The following is a 21,569-nucleotide window of genomic DNA, read 5'->3' as shown; positions in this document are numbered from 1 at the left end:
TGTTGCAGCTATGCTTACCTGGAATATCATTCCATCAAGTAACTGCCCTTCTAGTTTCAACAAGAACTTTTCAAATGGCTTTAGTTTTTCTTCCTGAATCCCAAATTTTGAAGGATTATGATGGACAGATTTCAGTAATCTTGTGGAAGAAAAGGAGAAAGCTTATACATGCCTACTGAATTCCTCAATTAAAAATTTAAAATTTCCTCAGAAATCAAAATTCTATATTTACAATTCTTGTTTGGATCTACATATTTTAAAATTTGAGCAAAAACAATCCTAATATATTTAATTTTATCATGCCGTTTTAATTCATCTTAAATTCAGATGTCTAGTGCTCTGTACATACCAGGATTTCAGTTAATACTTATAAATTGAATAAAGTAAAATGCCTTCATCTAAACAAATTTTGGAGTACATAATAAAATGAAACCAAGATCAGGACAAAAACTGGCAGTTGGATAGAACACAAGGAAAAAAAATAAAGGTAGGCGAATCAATGAATATTCTACTAGTTAAGAATTAAAGTGCTTCCCAAAGGTAAATCATACCCTCAAACAAACCCATCTGAATTTAAAGAAAGGCTATTGTCTTCATAAAAACATATAACATGAGATCGCTCCATATATAAATCTCTAGGTCTTTTAAAGTCTCTGCATTTGTTTACTTTTTACAAGCATACTAACTATACAATGTAAGAGAATATTTTAAAATATTTTAGTTGACTCACCTTTTGTACATAGTCCAGTGGTCTTTCAATGTGATATGATTATCAATAATTTCATCCAGGGTAAGCAAAACTGTTAGCAGTTCTCCCAAGTGCTCATACATAGTCTGTCAAAAAACCTTTAATGACTATCATTTAATCTCTTAGAAGTTAATTATGTGGATTTTTTAAGTAAAGTCCATTGAGCTCATTACTGAAATTAATTTAAAAAGGGGGTAAGTCAGTTTATTAAGCTATGGGTTTGATCCTCAGATAAGACTATTAGCATTACACAGAGAAATACTCTGCCCAGTATTTCATCCTGAATTTTGATCTTATGAATTTGTTTCACTGTTCAAAGAGATAATCTGGAGAATCTGCATTGAGCCACTACTGGGAAAAACTGAAGAATTACACTGATAGTGGGTCAGTTAGGCTTCATCACCTCCCAGGTGAAAAAAATGTAAAATAAAATAATAAACAAAATCTTTGGGGGACCAGATGTGGCTCAAGCAGTTGAGCGCCCGCCTCCCACATAGGCAGTCCCAGGTTTGGTTCCCGGTGCCTCCTAAAGATGACTAACAATGAGCAGACATCAAGCAAAAACAAAGGAACAGGGAGCGTTTAAGCAGTTGAACGCCCGCCTCCCACATGGAGTTCCCAGTGCTTCCTAAAGAAGAAAAGGAGACAATGAGCAAAAACAAAACAAAACAAAAAGCACAACAAGCAGACAATGAGCACAAACAAGGAGCAAAAACAAGCAAACAGACTAGGGAGTCATCTCAGGGTGGTGGGGGCAGGGGGGAAATCTTTAAAATTCTTGCTGTAATTGTACTCTCCAATCAAAAACAGACTAAAACTTAGAAAATTATATACATAAACTCCAAAATGAAATGCCATAAAAATTAGTTTTACAGGTCAAGGTAAATTACTTTTACCTGAAAATGAACTCCAGTTGTCTCTATAATTTTGGGTGCAATCCTGTAATAAATAACACCCAGGTAAAACAGTTTCCTTTTTTTGTCATAGTTCATTTTTATTTCAAGGAATACACACAGCAGCAGAAGCTCTTGGAATTTTAATATATATTTAACTTTATCAATGATTTTGTAACTAAAATTTAAGAGATTCAAGGAATTACTACCACTTTATACTTTCCCAAGAAAGGAATGAACTTGTGCATACCAAGTCTGGGATATTCTTGCCTGTACCCAACTCATGGGTAAGGATATAACAATATATGGCCCATGAATAATCTTAGCCATATAAACATAAAGGATCTAACTTGGGATGGAGATAAAGAGAAATAACAAAGTTGATATGTATATCTTTCTACCTATTAAAATTTCTCAATTCCCAACTAGAATCTCTGTTATCCTTCCCCAACTGGCACTGAACTAGTCCGCTTGTCTTCAGTAAGGTTTATTTCTGAGTTCTCATCCCTACTGAAAAACAATGTATACTACTGGAATCATACTAAAATCAAAAGCCACAGGATATTTCAAATTTTACTTCACAGAGATTTAATTACTCAACAGTAAATAATTGAACACATGTATTCCAAAGCAAATATTGATATTTTACAATATATAATGCATTTTTTAAAGATTAAACACAAAATTCAAATAAATTTAATCAGGATGGGGGGGTCCTCTCAGCATTATATACTAGATACTGGAAAGAGGAAAGGGAGATGTGCTCTTATTCTCTTCTGCCATAAGGGCAACTTCAATAGGACAGAATACAAAATAAACACCATAACCAAAAGAGAAAACATGGGGAAAAAAGCAGTTAAGATAGTCTTCCGAGTTCATGAGCAGAATTAAGATGCAGCATGGCAGAATAAGAACAATGAATGGACACGTGATCAGAACAGCACTTAAATTGCCATGGAATTTTTAGCAAACAATTTCTCTGGGCCTCAGTTATCTAATCTGATCTTTCAGAATTCCTAGTCATATATCTAAACAAGTTACTGTAAAGATTTTTAGGTATAAAGCATGAATCAAATGAGATATTATTTTGTGATAGTAAGAATAGCTAGGGCTCTGTGAAAATCTGATCATCTTTCTTGATTGGGACAGTGGTCCCCAAACTTGGATGATCATAGAATTACTGGGGAGTTTTAAGAAAATATAGATTCCCTAGCCCCACTCCCCAACAGTCTATATTTTAAGAATAACCACATGACTCTAACAAGCCAGGGAACTGTTAATATAAAGGAGAGAGGCAAGGAATTAGGATAAAGAATATGGTACATATACTAATTCCATAGTAATCTTTTTCTTTATAATCAAATTTCTTTTCTAAGATTATTCTGTCAACATTCTCATTCAGACAAAATAATGGGTTCACCCAACATGGGAGAATCTGTAGCTTATTAACTTATGTAATATGTACATCAAGCAGTGTTTGAAACATCATGAATGAATGAATGAGTGAATGAGTGAGCAAACAAATGAAAAACTATTTCAATTACTAGGTAGTTAGCTAGTTTCAGTAAAACATTTCCTTCATCTCTATCATAAAGATAAAAGTATTTCTAAAATCCATTACTTGTTACTGATATAGAGGGCAGCCAATTGATGGACTACATTCATCACCACTTCATAGCACCTCGTAACAAAACAAGACAGTTCCTGAAATGACAAGTTGAGTATATGTTACAAAGTTGCTTTTCAAATGTCACCATTTCTGACTGAATTTTCTGGTAACAATTCTAAACAAAGCAAAATAATTTTCCAGTAGAATCTCCAGTTAACCAGCACCCAGACAACTCAAGCATTTCTCAAGCAATCAATACTTAAGACTCACCTCCTGCATCCCAAGACTCATCTCATGCATGCCTTTTTGCCCCCACAGCTTTTCAATCATACTTCTATTATGTTTTACTTGCTCATATTACTCCTAAATGACAGGGACTGTTTCATTCCTTCTTTGAATTTCCACTGCCTAGAATGATGGCTAACATGCAACTGCTACTCAATAAATGCCTGTTCTTTTAAATGAACAAATGAATGAATACTGAATGAATGAAGAAGCTTAAAAGGTGCCAGTTTAGAAAGCATGATGATGAGGAGAAGACATCTCCAGAAGTCACACTGAAATAACTTCAAATGTTTATTTCCCTTATCCATCCATAAACAGTTTTAGCACACAGAAAGTGAAATATCAATTATCCTGGGGATGAGTTTGTCATTAGATAACACTTAGCTTCCATATGCCATGTCCCCAGAACCTCTAAAAATTTTTTTCACAGCTCTTAATTTTTAAACCTATAGAAACAGTTTGTATCTAAATTATTTAAATCTGATTAAGCCTACAGCTGCTCTATATTATAAGTTCTATAAGGGCAGGATTTCTGTTGAGTTTTGTGCATTGCTGTATCCCCAGCACCAAGAACACTTCCTAGCATATATTAGGCTCATGAAAATATTTGTTGAATGTTTACAAACCTGAATTTTATGTAGTTGTCAAGGAAATCCAAAGCAATTTAAATATTAAAGTTCATAAAAAATGAAAATCAATAATACATCAGAAGAAATCATAAGAGAAATTAGGAAACAATGTGAGACAAGTGAAAACAAAAACACAAAATACCAAAGCTTATGGGATGCAACAAAGGCAGTGCTCAGAGGGAAATGTATTGCTCTAAATACCTCTATTTAAAAAGAAGAAAGATCAGAAATCAATAGCCTAACTTTACACCTAAAAAAACTAAAAGATCAAACTAAACCCAAAGTTAGTGAAGAAAGGAAACAGTAAAAATTAGGGCAGAGATAAATGAAATAGAGAATAGAAAAACAAAAGACAGAATCAACAAAACTATATATATTGGTTTTTTAAAAAGATCTACATAATCAATAAACGTTTACCCAGACTAAAAAAGAAAAAGAGAAAGAGGACACAAATAACTAAAATCAGGAATGAAAGTGGGGACATTATTAACGACCTTACAGAAGTAAAAAGGACTGTAAGAGAACACTGTGAAAAACTATATGCCAACAAATTAGAAAACCTAAATGAAATGGACAAATTCCTAGAAACACATATATTACCTAAACTGATGTAAGAAGAAACAGAAAATCTCAACAGAACAGTAATCAAAAACCTCCCAACAAGAAAAATAAATAAAACAAATCTTTGAAAACAAAAAACAAAAAACCTCCCAACAAAGAAAAGTCCAGGACTGGATGGTATCATTGCAAAAGTCTACCAAACATTTGAAGAAGATTAAACACCAACCCTTCTCAACTCTTCCAAAAACTAGAAGAACAGGGATTAATTCCAATCACCCTATAAGGCCAGAATCAGCCTGATACCAAAGCCAGATAAAGACAGCACAAGAAAATTACTGAACAATATGTCTTATCAATATAGATGCAAATATCTTCAACAAAATACTGGCAAGCCAAATCTAACATGATATTAAAAATATTATATAACATGATATAGTGGGATTTATTCCAAGAATGCAAGGATGGCTTGGCATAAGAAAATCAATATACAACACCACATTAATAGAATAAAGGGAAAAAACAGCATGATATCTCAATTGATGCAGAAAAGGCACTTGACAAAATCCAACCTCCTTTCATGGTAAAAACACTCATAAAACTAGTAAAAGAAGGGATTATTCTCAAGATGACAAAGGACATTTATGAAAAACTCATAGCAAATATCACAATCAAGAAAAACAGAAAGCTTTTTTCCTAAGATTGGAACAAAACAAGGATGCCCTATGTCACCACTGTCATTCAACACTGTACTGAAAGTTCTAGCCAGAACAATGAGACAGGAGAAAGAAATAAAAGGCACTGAAATTAGAAATAAAGGACAAAAATTATCCCTTTTCACAGATGAAATGATATTATATGTAGAAAATTCCAAAGAATCCACAAGAAAGCTATGAGAACTAATAAACGAATTCAGCAAAATTGCAGGATATATGGCAAATACATACAAATAAGTTGGGTTTCTATACATCAGTAGTAAACAATCTGAGAAGATAAAAAAACAATCCCATTTAGAACAGCATTTAAAGGAATAAAAAACTTAGGAATAAATTAAACCAAGGAGGCAAAAGACTTGTACCCTGAAAACTACAAAACATTGCTGAAGGAAATTAAAGAAGACCTAAATAAATAGAAAGACATCCCATGTTCATTGATTGGGAGATTTAATATTGTTAAGATGTCAAACTGACTAAAAGGATCTAAAAATTCAATCCAATCCCAATAAAAATTCCAGGACCTGTTCTGCACAAATGGAAAAGCTGATCCACAATTCATATGGAATGGAAAGGGCCCCAAATAATTAAAACAATCTGGAAGAAGAACAAAGTTAGAGGACTCACACTTCCTGATGCCAAAACTTATTAAAAAACTACAGTAATTAAAACAGTGTGGTGCTGGCATAAAACATATAGATATATAGACTAATAGAATAAAGTTGAGAATCCAGAATTAAATCCACATCTATGACCAGTCAATTTTTTATAAAGGGTGCCTGTCTATTCAAAAGGGAAATAATAATCTCTTTTTAACAAAAGGGGCTGAAAAAACTGGAAATCCCACATGCAAGATTGAATCTGGGCCTATACCTTTCACCACATAAAAAATTAATTCAAAATGATCATAGACCTAAATATAGGAGCTAATACAATAAAACTCTTACAATAAACCATAGAAAAATATCCTTAGGACCTTGTGGTAGGCAATGGATTTGTAGATTTTACTTCAAAAGCACAAGGAACAAAAGAAAAAATAAATAAATGGACTTCTTCAAAATTGAAAACTTTTTTGCATCAAAAACATTATCAAGAAAATGAAAAGACAACCTACAGAATGGGAGAAAATATCTAGAAACCATATATCTGGTAAGGGTTTAATATCCAGAACATATAAAGAACTACAACTCAACAACAAAAAGCCAAACAACCCAATTTAAAAATGGGTCAGGGATCTGAATAGACATTTCTCCAAAGAACATAATAAAATGGCTAATAAGTATATGAAATGATGCTCAATATCATTAGTCATCAGGGAAATGCAAATTAAAACTACAATGAAATACCATTTCACACCTACTAGTAAGGTTATTATTGAAAATTTGTAAAGAACAGTGTTGGTGAGGATAGAGAGAAATGGGGACCCTTGTACACTGTTGGTGGGAATGTAAAATGGTGCAGCCATTGCAGAAACCAATTTGACAATTCCTCAAGAAGTTAGACAGAGTTACCATAGGACCTGGCAATTCCAATCCTTCATATTACACCCCAAATAGAAAGCAAGGACTCCGACAGATATTTGTACATCAGATTTCACCACAGCATTATTCACAATAGCCAAAAGGAAGAAGCAACCCAAGTGTCCTTTAACAGATGAATGGATAAACACAATGTGGTATATCTCATACAACAGAATATTTTTCTGCTGTAAAAAGAAATGAAGTGCTGGTACATGCTACAACATGTATGAGACTAGAAGACATCATATTGAGTGAAACAAGCCAGACACAGAAGGCCAGGTACTGTAAGACTTCTCTTACATGAAATACTGAGAAATAAGCAAATTAACAGACAGAAAACAGAATAGTATTTAACAGGGGTAGGGGAAAGGAGAGGAGGGCTTGGGGATTCATTGCTAAATGAGCATGAGTTTGGTTTGGGATGATGAAAATAGTCTGGAAATAGTTGAAAATTATACAGTATTATCAATATACTTAATGTTGAAGAACTGTCCACTTAAAATGGTTAAAATGATTTTTATGTTACGTACAGTTTAACACAATTTCTTTAAAAAGACAGATAATGAAATTATTCACTTTACACTAAGAAATGTGAAAATGTTTGTAAAATAGACAAGTTTCTAAAAAAAAGTATGTCAAAACTGAATATACATAAAGTTTTAGAGCTTTCTGTTGAAGATACTGAATCAGTAATTAAAAATTCTACTCAAAAAAAAACTTTATTTAGGTTTGGTCTAACAAACATTTAAATGACAGTTCATTCCAATCTTATGCAAACTCTTCCTGATAACAGAGAAGGAGCAACTATTCTTTAATTCATTCTAAGAGGCTAGTAGGACTAAACCAACAACAGACAAGTGAGATATGACAAGGAAACTACAGATCAATTTTACTCACACACATAGATGTAAACTATTGCAAAGATAAATATTAAAAAACAATTAATCTAATGTACATTAACATTTTAAAGAAGAGTTATTTGATCATCTCAACATGTTCAAAAGAAGCCCTTAATAAAATTCAACACTATGATGACCAATTTCATGTGTCAATTTGGCTAAGTTATGGTGTCCAGTTGTTTGGTCAAGCAAGCCTGACTGTTACTGTATGGGTATTTTTTAAATGGATTAACATCTATAGTCAGTTGACTGCATCAAGGGTTGATTACATCTACATCAACAAAGGAGACTGCCTTCAGCAATGAGCAGAGTCTCCTCATCCAATCAATTGGAGGTCCTAAAGACAGAACTGAAAATTTTATAAGTCAGAAAGAATTCCTGCCTCTCCTTCAACTATCCAGCTTCTCCTGGGAAATTCAACCTCACCTTAATTAGTTTTCAACTTGCAACCTGCCCTACAGAATTTGGACTTGCCAATCCAAATTCCTATAATAAAACTCCTAATATATGTATGTGTGTGTGTGTGTGTACACCCTGTCAGTCATGTTTCTCTGGAGAACCCTAACAAAATATCAAGTAGGAGACCAGGGACAGGAGAGAATTTGCTTAATCTGGTAAAGGGTATATAAAAAAAGCATAAAAATGGTTTCACAATTCTAAATAGTAAAATATTATAGAAATTTTCTCTTTAAAACCTGGAGCTAGACTTAAGACTATCATCACTTCTACTTAATACTGTACTAGAAGTTCTAGCCAGACAATAAGATATCATTTACACTTATTAGACTGAAGAAATTTCTAAGTCTATCAACGTGAGTGAGTCAACACTGCTAGTAGGGATATATACTGGTATAAATCACTTAAATAATTTGGCATTATCTTCAAGGTTGAAAATATATATACTCTATAACACAGCAATTCCACTCTTGCACTCCACCTAAAAACAAGTACTGACTGTTCAAAAGAGCATGTATAAAATAGAAGAGAAAAAAAAAACTAGAAATAACTCAAATAAATGTTCATAAAAAATAAGTAAATTTAGGCATATTCACACAATGGAATAATGCACAACAAATAAAATAAACTTATAACTAAACTTATGATTAATCTTAGGAACATCAAGGCTAATTGTTTTAAAAACTCACAGAAAACTACAGTACAACATACCTTTTTATAAAGTTCAAAAAGAAACAAAACTAAGCATTTAAGAATGAATACATAGAAAATTAAATTATTTTGAAAAAGCATGATGGAAAGGAAAGAGACTGAGTAAGAATACACAAGCAGATATCAGTATTTTTAATGTTCTTGTTCTTAAGTCAGATGGTAAGTTTGTGGTTATTTGTTTTATTAAGCTTCGTAATTTACATGTCACAGACTTTTGTATTTATCAATTATATTAAACTTGTGAAATAAAAATAAACAAGGTGGAAAACAGTATGTATAGCATGCTATCATATCACTTCTGCATTCCAAATGACCCAAAAGTGAAGCATGTTAACTCCAAGGCAGGTGGAATTAAGGGTATTTTTTTCCTAATCTAAAACTTTTGCTTTTTTTTCCCATCTGGTACACATACTGCCTTTATAATGGAGAGGGGGGATAAAGTTACTTTATTCTTTTGAAAACATTAAACTAAAAGACTGAGAATAACAAACTTTTCAGCAAAGAAGAGTATACTAAAGTGAAATGTTTGGTTAGAAGCATCAAGGGCTGCTGCTTCTAACAACTTCATCATTGCTCATGTAACAACTTAATTATCTCCATTAACATTCCCTGAAATAAACTCTCTTTTCCTACCTGATACAAAGTTTAAATTAAGTGAAATTATAGAAATAAACTTATTTTAATACCTGTTTCACTTTTGCTATGGAAATTTTTCAGGAGTTATGATCTCCTAAACTAGAATCCAATGCTGAATGAGGGCCCACCTTTAGAGCTCACATCCTAAGCAGTTAAAGATTTCAGAAGGCTTTTTAATTATTTGTAAATTAAAGTTTTCAAAGATTAAGCTTAAAAGAAAGTAAAACTCAGTTACCTGTAAAAATGAAATAAATCTCCCCATTTGAATTTGGCAATCACCTTCCACCATGCTGGAATCTGTAGCTTTAAAAGAAACATGAGGAATTTTATTTCAGCTTTTTAATTTAACCTCAGTCTATATCAAAAAAGAAAAAAAAGCGATTTCATTACGACATCTTCTAATCTGCATAGTTTGGTAAAACACAGAATATTCAAACTGAAGAGAAAGAAACAATCATAATGACACAATTAAAAGGAAACATCTGTCTCACTATTAAATGAATTTGAAGAAAATTCTCATCTAGCTACAGTTCTCTGTAACTTTAAAAAGTATCACAAATCAACCTTAGAGCACTTGCTAGTTTCACTCAGGGTTTTTTTTACCTGTTTACCGAACAAGTAAACAAATATTTTGAATGCTTATTTTCTTTCACTATTACAATATATAATCATGGTAGGTGTTGGGAATTGAATCATGTTCTCCATAAAGACATGTTTAAGTCTTTATCTACGTTCCTGTGGATGCAAACTCATTTCTCTGAATAGGACCTTTGAAAATATTATTAAAGTATAGAGTCATTGATGAATAGGGACATCAAAGACACTATTTAGATGAGCCTAAATTGAATTAAGGTAGCTTTAATCCATATTATTGGAATCCTCATAAGGAAATTCAGATGCTATCAGGCAGAGAAAGCCACAGAAGGAAACCACAAAGACAGAATGCCATGTGATGGAGGCGGAGAGGCAAGCCAAGGAAGTCCAAGCATTGTGCCAAGCCAGCACAGAACACTCCAGACTCCAGAAGAAAGCATGACCCTACAGAGACCTTGATTTTGGATTATTAGCCTCCAAAACCATGAGACAATAAATCCCAATTGTTTAAGCCAACCACTATGTGTTATTTATCATAGCAACCCTGGCAAACTAAGACAGTAGGCCTAGATTTGTCTGTTAATGTTTTTTTTATTTCAATCTCAAGAAAGGCATTGCCAAATTACAATTTTGAAAGTTTAAGACTTACCTCCTTCTCCATAAAACAAGAGACCATTATAAAATTTTGTTTCAGCCTGATTAAAAAAAAATAATAAAATAACTTTAAAAGCTGTTATTTGGTTTTTAAGCTCCTAGGTTCTTTCAGTTCTCCATATTTAAAAAACAAAGGACTGTATCATTTATATACAAATTCACTTTAATTCAAAAACCACTTACAATAGAGACAAATCTTACATATCTTTAGAGTACCAAAGCTATTACTCAAAGCTATTTCATGATTTCTTTAGCCTTTACTTTGTCTTATCTGACACTCAGTCTCATATCATCTGATTAGTTCATGGGAGATAGAAGGCAAAAGAGAGAGGCAAAAAAGGATGGTATTATCAACTTCCATTGGAGTTTTAATGGCTCATGAGTAAGGAAACACAAAATTAAATACATATTGAAGATTCAAAACCTTAAAAATAAGATCGGCTATATCTAGAAAACCATTATATATGGCAGGTAACACAAACTTTGGAATATGCAGACTTATATTCAAACCATTACTCTCAGCAAAATGTTAAGCTCAGTTTTCTCATCTGTTCCTCACCTACCTCCCTGGGTTGTTATAAGGACTAACAGTTTTATCATAGGGTTTACCACATAGTAAGTACTCAATGAATAGTAGATACTGTTATTACTAGCACTTTAAATAATTCACTCAACAGTCAATAAATATTTACTGCACACCATACATATATATATACAGGTATATAAGTCTTTAGACAGGATATAAAAAATTACCTCATATTTTAATTTCTTGATTTCACAACAAAGTGCAGCATAAACAGTGATGACTTTGTTTAAGACCTAGTTTCATGAGTAAAAACATAAAAGAGGAAGTTATAATGTTTTTTAAAAAACATTTTTAAAAATAGATTTTTCAAGTTTGGCAATCTGTACCTTGTTTTCAGTCTTTATGAGTTCCAAAAGAGAAGACTGTTCATAAGGCAAAAGCTATAGAAACAAAGAAAAAGGACATTTCTTTTTAATTTGAAAAATCATTGAAATTTTCAATATACGAATTAAGACTACCTCTAATATTTTAAACTCATGTTAAACTCTGTACTCAGCATGAGCACCATGCCAACTATTTTGTCCAAGACAAACTCATTATAGGATAATAAGGAAAGTGAACAAGTTCAGGAAGAAATAAGCCCAACATGACACAATCATGTTGCAATGACTGTAGCTAGCTCTAGGTTATAAGATGGCTGATGATGATGGTGGTGCAAGAAATTGCAAGGTAATATTATTCAGCTGTATTTCTTATGACCATGGAAATGACCTCTCATTGTTTCAGAATTTGCCCTGCAAACATAAATTTAATAAGATATTGAGCTAAAAGAATCAGAATAAATTATCATACAGAAAAGAACAAGGCAGAAAAGAGAAAATACCTTGTATAAATCCATGGCTCACAAACACTTAAAATACAGTGTGCAGTTCACTTATCTTATAAGGTCAGTTCAATTCTCACCTACTTCATAAAGCCTTTCTAATCATCATTTTTAAGAGAGCTCTTTATTAAGTGTAGTCTTAGAGTTCACCTTTGTCGTTGATTACATAATAACAAGTATATAGGTAAATTATACTTACTTTTTCTCAAAACGTTGTAATTTTTTGTTTAGAGAGATTTTATCTAAGCTTATGGTTTTCCCATAACATTAAGCAAAGAACCTTGTGTAGTAGAAGCACAAAAAATAATTGTCCAACAGTAAAACAACGAAAGGAATGGAGGAAAGCGAAGGGCTGGGAAGGAAGAAAGACATTTCAGTATGAGGATAAAATTTAAATGATTAGAACTCTTCTATGGGAGAAGGTAAGAGCTGAGAGATGATTTCACCCTTTCATAAAATATGATAGTTGAGACAAATACAGAATTCTGTTAGTACTAGAGGAGGCTATTAAATATTAAAGCCCAAGACCAAATTTTTAAAAAAATAAAAAGTATCATTTAATGGCAAATGATAAACTATAGCAGTTTGATATGGTTATGACTTCCAAGAATAGGTATTGAATTATACTTGTGATCTGATCTGTACCTAGGCATGATTAAGTTATCATTTCATATTCCTGCCAGCACAGATAAAAGGCATGGTGAAAAACAGAGTTGAGGTCTTTTAATGCTGGAATTTTGATGTTTGAGTTTGATGCTGAAGATCTAAGCTGGAACCCTGGGAAGTAAGCTCCCAGAGGAAAGAGAAGCCAGCCCCAGAGAAACGCAAGCCCCAGGAACATAAGAATCCAGGAAGCCTGATCCCTCGCAGGCGTGGGCAGCCATCTTGCTCCAAACAGACTTTGGTGAGGGAAGTAACTTATGCTTTATGGCCTGGTATCTGTAAGCTCCTACCCCAAATAAATACCCTTTATGAAAACCAACCAACTTCTGGTATTTTACATCAGCACCCCTTTGGCTGACTAATAAATACATAAACGTATCTCATTACCCCAGACTGAAAATGACAACATTCTAGTGGAAATATTATAAACCATGATTCTAAAAGAAGAACAACCAGAGACACTGATAGATTTGGGGGAAAGATTTTTAAAAGAAGACTAAGCTTACCCAGTCTGGTAAAAGAAAAATATGAGAGGGAAGTAGATCCAGTTTAGAGTAAAGGAGGGAGCCAAACGAGTAAAGGAGGGAGCCAAACTGCCTGGCTTTTTCACATAACTAGATGTATAACTTAACTGAACAAGTTACTTAACATCTTCATCTTCTAGTTCCTGCATTTGTAAATGGAGATGATATCGTATCCATCCTACAGGGCTGTGAGAATTAAAAGTCCACACATGTCCTATATCTCAATAATAAAAAGACAAATAATCCAATTTAAAAATGGGCAAAGGATGTGAAGAGACAAATTTCTCTAAATAAGATTTACAAACGGCCAATAAGCACATGTAAAGATGCTCAACATTATTAGGCATCAGGGAAATGCAAATCAAAACCATGATGATGTAACAGGTCATACCTACTAGGATGGCTATAATTAAAAAGACAGATAATAAGTGTTAGCAAGGATGTGGAAAAACTGGAAACCTCCTACAGTGCAGGCAGGAATATGAAATGATACAGCTGCTTTGGTAAACAGTCTGGCGATACCTCAAAAAGTTTAACACAAGGTCACCATATGACCATATATACCATTCCTAGGAATATACCAGAGATAAATAAAAACATATATAAACATAAAAACTTGTATATGAATGTTTAAAGCAGCATTATTCATAATAGCCAAAAAGTAGAAACAGCCCAAATGTCCTCAAATGATGAACAGATAAATAAAATTTGTTATATCCATACACCGTATCATTTGGCAATGAAAAGAAATGAAATACTGACACATGCTACAACATAAATGGGCCTTGAAAACTTTATGCTAAGTGAAAGAAGCCAGTCACAAAAAACCACATATGTATGATTCCATTTATATGAAATGTTTAGAAAAGGCAAATACATGGATATGGAAATTAGATTCATTAGTGGTTGCCTAGGGCTGGGGAGGCGGTTGGGGGAGGCTACTGATGGGCATAGGATTTCTTTTTGAGCTGATGAAAATGTTCTAAAATATATTATGAGGATGGTTATACAATTCTATGAACAGACTAAAAGCCATCAAACTGTATACCCTAAATGGGTGAACTGTATGCTATATGAATTATATCTCAATGAAGCTGTTTTACTTTTTTACAAAGTCAACATGTGACAGGTCAAGGCCTGGTATAGAATAAATGCTCAATAAATATTAGTTATTATTTAAATAATAATAGGATACAGTTTCAAAGGAAGTACAAGATAGCTAAATCTCAAAATGGAACAGAGCAAGTGACTTACATTACACGTTAAAAAAAAAAAAAGTACTCCTATATTAAGATCCCATAAATAGCATGAGGGAACTTTCCGGAAATGACAGGACTATTCTATTTCTTGAATGGGCTACAAGCATTTTGGATGCTCAGCAAAATTGATGGAACAGCACACTCAAAATCAGTGTATTCTGGGAAGCAGATGTGGCTCAACAGATGGAGCATCCACCTACCATATAGGAGGTCCAAGGGTTCGATACCTAGGGCCTCCAGGCTTGTGTGGTGAGTTGGCCCATGCACAGCGCTGTTGCATGCAAGGAGTGCCAGCCCATGGAGGGATGCCCCCGTGTAAGGGTGCCCCTCACGCAAGGAGTGGCCACTGAACAAGGAGAGATGCCCTGTTCGAAACCACAGGCCACCCAGGAATGGTGTCACAGACACAGAGAGCTGATGCAGCAAGATGATACAACAAAAAAAGACACAGATCCCCAGTGCTGCCTGATGAGAATACAAGCGGACACATAAGAACACAAAGCGAATGGGCACAGAGAGCAGATAACAGGGGAAGGGGCGGGGAATAAACAAATAAACGTTCAAAAAAAAAAAATCGGTGTATTTTACTTTATGTAAAATAACTTCAATAATAAGAAAAAAATAAAGCCTAAATATTCTATTCTATCTTTATTTTCTTGATGATGAAAAGCAAAGGCTTGCTAAAAGAGTATCATTCTTTTATACTAAAGCACTACCCACTTTAAAGTTTTTTAAAAGCCAGCTTTCCTGAATGGCTTCGAGAAAAAGAAATAAATTTTTCTTCAAGTTTCTTTTAGCTCTCTAGATTCCAAATAAAAAACATATATCCTTTTTTTTTAAGTTTTCAAGATTTACTATGTCCTGAAAATGTAAATATAAGTAAAATAAAATAAAATCAAACCTTTAATGCTATTGGATCAAGATTGAAATCCCAAACATCTCCAATAGAGTCATCGAGGGCATCTTCAATTCTTCTCAATTGAGACGTATATTCCTCAAGAAATTTCCCATAATTCTTAAGTTGGACTTCAGCATGAATTTCTAAATTTAAATTTTAAGACAGTATGTAGTAAGTACCAGTAACAAATAATTTACAGGATATTTATTACAAATAACCTCAAAAGTCACAGCAAATTAAATACTAAGCATTGTTAAACTTATTGTATTTGGAATGTCTAATCTTCTTGAAAATAAAATTTCAAGTTAAACAAAATAATTCAGCTTTCAATCATAATTCAGCTTTCGATCTTCTCCAACTAGATAAAATAATTTCAAAAATATATAAAGATAATCTTAACACTCTATTAGGAAAAAATATCTAGCCCTTGACCACATAATCTAGGGTTTTATACAATCAGAATAAATGCTTTAAGCAATTCTTCTGCAAAAGAAATATTCATAACCTGATAAGGGTGCAAAAAAATCTGTGCTGCCAGTAGAAGCAAATTAAAAAAAGGAATTGTTACTTCTAAAAATAGGAATCTACTATTTAAAAATACAACTACTGATTCTATTTAAATGAAGGTTTCAGACCTGCTTCATTATAATGAATATTATTCCTTAAGGCCCAATATTTATGAAGATATTTTATTTACTTCATTTTTTTAAGAATTGAAAAAGCTAGTAAAGAACACTGGCTAAGTAAAGAATAATGTGCTTATATTTAGAGAATCTACATAATAATAGACTACTCCAAAAGCAATGTAATAAACTGGACAAAAAAAGGTGTGTCTATTCATCAAAATGAAAGTAAATATTTCACCTTATACATAGAATTTATTCCTTATTCCCTAAGGCAGCAAATTCATATCCAACTCAGTTTCTTACCAATGTGACTATTTTATTCAATCTTTGTCTTCTAAAACAGGTAGAATTTTTCTCCTCAAATTAGCAATGCCAAGCAACTCTAACACAAGAAAATGTGTTCTGACTCATGTTATATTAAAGTATAAAGACCTAGCTCCCCACCTCCCTTATTTTGTAAATGACACTCTGAAATTTTGGGGGATTATTTTCGTTTCGTTAAGGTTCTTATCTGATAGTAAATTTTGGAAGACAGTCTAAATGTGATTCATACTCAAAAAATTAGTGAAAACCAGACAAAGGAAGGAAAGAGAAGTCTTCTCTTTCCCACAGCTTAATATGAAAACTTAATGAGGTTCTCAGAATCCCAAGTAGATGTCTTATTCTCATTTACATGCGAAATGACCAGAGCTGCACGTGACCAGTAAATGAATACTTAAAAGTTAATGCAAAAAAAAAAAAAAAAGGCCAATCTATCACCCATTTAATCTAGAGTATCGAAATAGCAGGCAACAGAGAACCTATAAATACATTAAGACCCCTGCCGATAAGATAATGAATGTTGTAAACTTGATGAAAGTTAAAAATTTTTAAAGTAAGAACTACACTGTAATTCCTTAACAGTAAAATTCCAAAAACCCATTCACATGCTCATCTCCTCCAAAAGACTGAATTCTTATTTTATCTTTGTATCCCTAATACCAAGCACAGTCACAGGTATATAGAAAATGTCCGTTAAATGAAAAAAACCATTCTTCTATAAAATGAACCATTCTCAAAGCCAATAACATTTTTATACTTCCAACTTTTTTGAAGATACTAAAATACAAGGCTTTGTCCATAAAAGTTCACATATGACAAGGTGCAGTTCACTTTATAACAGTAAATTCAGAAACTTCTGCACAAAAGATTAAAGAATTTTGTCATTACCACCAAGATTTCTTAATACTGCATAATAGCTAATCCCCTATGGAATGTTTTGTGAATAACTGCAAGCCATCCTGGATGTAACTCACCCTTCCTTGAGAGGTTAATAAAACCTAACTATTCCTAATTTTGTAGACATTAGTCTTGGTAAAATCGAACAAAATTCAACTGGGATTTTTAAAAAATGACTATCGCACCTTTAAAGAATACTACGCATGTAAAAAGCAAATTCACAAGCAATATATCTCATATCCCATAAACATATTAACACTACCGGAGATGAGAAACAGATCGCCAACTTGTATTAATCTAAAATTTCGCTAAAAAAAATTACTTGTCCTCTAAATTTTGCAGAAACTGAATCTGTTAGATTTTTGGTGGTGGGAGGGAGGAGGTGGGCTTTTAAGTTAACAATCAAAACAATCTAATGTTATGAAACAAAACTTGAAGCAGATTAGTTGTAATTCTTGAAATCTGGTTGCAAAGGAAACTACAGGATACCATTAAAATACATCACTTTTTTAAAAAAGGCATGGAAGGGAATAAATTGACATTCATCTGTTTTTATTGTGTAGAGTTCTTTTTCGCTACCTTCCACGGTTATGAGACTGTGGAAGATAAAACACTCAAACTTCCAAAAGTTGGTTTGGGATGAAAAAATGAAAAACAGGAAATCGAAACAGGAACCCAGACATCAGATCAGCTTCAAAAACTGAACACTTGCGAATCTGGCGCAAAAACAAAACAAAATAAAACGAGAGGCCAGAGACAAGCCCAGCCTCAGTTTCCCAGGGCTGCCAGGCCTCCCAGGACGCGCCCCTCCAGTGCCTTGGGGCTGCGGGAAGTGGACGCCGCTCCCCCTAGGGAATATCGGAATCCCCAGGAGCGTCACCGCCCCGAGCGCGGAGCCCTGACAGGACCAGCATGACCCGCCATTGCTGGGACCCCAAACCCGAAAGTAAGGCTTTGACGACGCATCGCTCTCACACCCCAAGGGGCAGAAAGTGTCCAGAACCGGACCGCTGCGCAGCACCCGCGACGCAAGTCCTCCCGCAAGGGCGCTGCCGGGGCTGAGGTTGGCCAGGGGAGCGTCCACTTGCAGCTCTTGCCCTGACGCTCCCTTACTCTGTGAGCCGTCGTCAACGCGGTCGAACTCCCAGTCGGGTGACAGAGTCTCCACCGCCATCACCCCGGCGCCTCCCACAGACACAGCCCCAAAAGCACCCTGGCTGCTACAGCGGCCTCAACCCGGTGCCTGTCACGGCACGTGACTTCCGGCTCCAGCCCCGCCCCCGCCCCCGCTGGCGTGGACCGGCCGAGCCCGGCGCCCCTGCGGGCCGCGGGGGCCACTGGGAAAGCGAGTCCTCCGCTGTGATGTTTAATAACTGAGGGATTGTCTGTGTAGCCTAAAAAAGGCAAAATTCAAGGAAGGGTTGCTTAAGAGGAAGGTATGTTCCTCCCGGACGGCACCGTCCCGGCCCTCTTTCCAACACGACCATATTTCCATCTCGCTCCCTGTACCTACGCATCGGAGTATCTGCCACTATCCTCCTGCATATCCTGGGCGGATTGGTTTTTAGAAAAGACCCCTGCAAGAGAGGAGTTAACTTGGCGAATATTCTAGTCGGGAGTCTTCTACTTTGTTTACCTTGTACTAAGCGACTCTCCGCCTCCTCTTATTTAAAGTGGAAGGAAAGAACCGTTGTTTAAGTGCTTTTTAAAATGCTCCTATTGTCGACCTGGCTTTTCCAGAAATAGAAATCTGTGCTACCCAGTTACTCTATACGTACACTGATATCTGTCTGCACAGGAATATTCATTGCAGCTTGTGTTTTGTTTTGTTTTATTTCAGCTTGGTTTTTAACGACCTAGTGTCCAGCTATAAGGAATGATTACACAAATCGCAATATATCCATTTTATGAAATCCTAGACAGCTGTTAAAAGAAATGAAATAGATTTATATCACTCTGGAAAACCTACAGGAGGCAGTTGCAGGATAATAAGTAAATTGTGATTCCAGTTATATTTTTTAATTATACGTGCAAGTGTATGTATATGTGTATATGTAAATACATAGAGAACTCAACTCACACTAAACAGCAAAGGTCACCTCTGGAAAAGGTGTGTGGTGAGTAAAAAGTGGGATTCTCAAGTTTGGTTGGGTCTACTTATGTATTTTTTGAATCTTTAACAATGAGAAAAGATGAAGGTTTTATGTAATCATAAAAAGTATAAAAAATAACTTATTGCAGTTCAAAAGGTCTCTTGAAGGGCATTCCTCTAAGGCCCTTGGATCTGCAGGGGGCCGTGTATTAGTTGAGTGCCCACTGGGTACAGGTATCATATTAAATGTGTTGGCTCATGGCCGAACTAGAAAGGAAAATTCCTTCACTGTGTTTGCAGTCTTAGCATTTTAGAAAGGGGGGAAACAGCTTGAAAACAACAAGTAGTTAAGTGTCTGACTAGCAAACTTTTTTTCCTATACTTTGTGTGTGATTTGAGTATAATTACTGTATTACTTTGCATTAATCACAGTACTCAGTCTCCCAACAGTTAGGATAATTTGGAGTTACTTGTCAGGAGCAACTTGAATCTTCACATACACTAATCTGTTAAAGTTAATAGATTAGTACCAAGAGACAGTGTCATGTAATAATTAAAAGCACAGTTTCTGGAGCCAAATTGCCCAGGTCCAAATCCTGACTCTGACACTCACTTGCCATGGGATCTTGGGCCAGGTAATTTAATCTCTGCATCAAAATTCTCATCGGTAAAATGGGAGCCACACTAGATTGTTATGAGGACCAAACTAGCTTTTACAGGTAAGATGCTAGGACAATGCTAAGTATATACTATAGAAGTGCTTGCCATTGTGAACCAATATAATCTTATTTTTTAAAACTCTGAGATATTGCCTGACATGAACTTAAGTATCTTTAAACCAAATTCCACAAACTAGAATTTAAAATTCTGTTATGGAATTACATATTAGATTCTAAATATAAAAATACATTCACTATCAACTGGAAAGTGTTATCTGAAGTTATTTATTACAACGGATGCCTTATATCTCTTAGGCCTGGATTCCAGGAGGCAAATAACCATTTTGAGGAATTAAAAATCCTTCCCTCTACTTCTCTTCATTCACAACAGTGCTTGCAAGCTTGGAAATAGAAGGGGAAAGCTTTTATTTTTAGATCCTCTAAAAACTTTAGAAAAACTGCCTACAGAAGAACACCTACCAGTAACTAGGAATCTTTGCCTTTAATCTACAGGGCTTTACACCCACAACTTAAATACCAGTTTATTTTATGCCAAAATATTTTAATATACATTATATAGCTAATGATTTGGTTAACTTGTTTCTTAATATTCATTTAAAGTGTACCTCTTACAATAGAAAAGCTATGGTAACAGCACCCCAAAGACATCTCACTTAGTAATTTGTTACAGAGTTCTATGTGTATCTGTCAAAAAGATTCCTAATATGTTTAATTCATGTATTTATTTCCAAAATAATATGTTACCTAGACATCTTTCTCTATTGCCCACACTGCTCTCTGAGGGAGGTTTCTCAAAACCTATCTAACTAGATCACACACCACTTTAAATCCTTCAGTGGATTCCCATGGCCTTTGGCATGGAGGTTAAGCTTCATGGGATGGAAGACAAGCCTTCTTCCAACCTGCCCTTTGATTATTTTCTAAACTTTCCACCCACCTTCTCTCCAATGTATACTCACTTTGTTTGGCTGAAGTACCAGAAAACTTGCAATTTTCTTAAACAGGTCCTGCTGTTTCAAACCTTTGTGAGTTTACTTGTACCATTCCCTTAAACTAGAGCCTTTTTTTAGACCTGGTCCTCCTGACTAAATATAATATTGTGAAAACCCAGTTCAGACGTTAGTTTTTATATCAGAACCTGATAGCTTCATAAGATACATTGGGTGACAAGTGGTCACACAACTCAAAGATTGCCTTTCCCAGCTTCACCCCTAGTCAGGTGGCCATATCATTAAGTTTTGGCTAAGGAGATATAAATAAAAGCTTGGGATAAAAAGGAAAAATAGAGTAAACTG

At 34.5% G+C, this 21,569-nt stretch overlaps 1 protein-coding gene across 4 annotated transcripts in view; it reads right to left on the bottom strand.

Moving 5' to 3' along the window:
- The window catches only part of WASHC4 (WASH complex subunit 4), a 121,837-nt gene extending 103,047 nt beyond the window's left edge, over positions 1-18,790 (bottom strand). For 3 of the 4 annotated variants that reach the window (XR_187743.5, XM_004446776.5, XM_004446777.5), the window contains exons 1-10: positions 18,616-18,790; positions 15,662-15,801; positions 11,818-11,871; positions 11,659-11,724; positions 10,901-10,946; positions 9,893-9,960; positions 3,263-3,345; positions 1,645-1,687; positions 731-834; positions 19-139 (exon numbers count right to left, since the gene is read on the bottom strand). Coding sequence is in view for 3 of the 4 variants with exons in the window: in XM_004446776.5 (XP_004446833.1) it covers positions 19-139; positions 731-834; positions 1,645-1,687; positions 3,263-3,345; positions 9,893-9,960; positions 10,901-10,946; positions 11,659-11,724; positions 11,818-11,871; positions 15,662-15,801; positions 18,616-18,676 (786 nt within the window). In the remaining variant the exon portion in view is untranslated. Of the gene's footprint in view, positions 1-18; positions 140-730; positions 835-1,644; positions 1,688-3,262; positions 3,346-9,892; positions 9,961-10,900; positions 10,947-11,658; positions 11,725-11,817; positions 11,872-15,661; positions 15,802-18,479 lie in introns of all 4 variants that reach the window. The other variant, XM_071219041.1, reaches the window with a different exon arrangement.
- Between the last annotated feature and the right edge of the window lie 2,779 nt (positions 18,791-21,569).

Source organism: Dasypus novemcinctus, chromosome 12 (genome assembly GCF_030445035.2).
Source record: "Dasypus novemcinctus isolate mDasNov1 chromosome 12, mDasNov1.1.hap2, whole genome shotgun sequence".
NCBI lineage: Eukaryota > Metazoa > Chordata > Mammalia > Cingulata > Dasypodidae > Dasypus > Dasypus novemcinctus.
The sequence above is the reverse complement of the archived record's forward strand: the minus strand, read 5'-3'. Positions and strand labels throughout refer to the sequence as shown.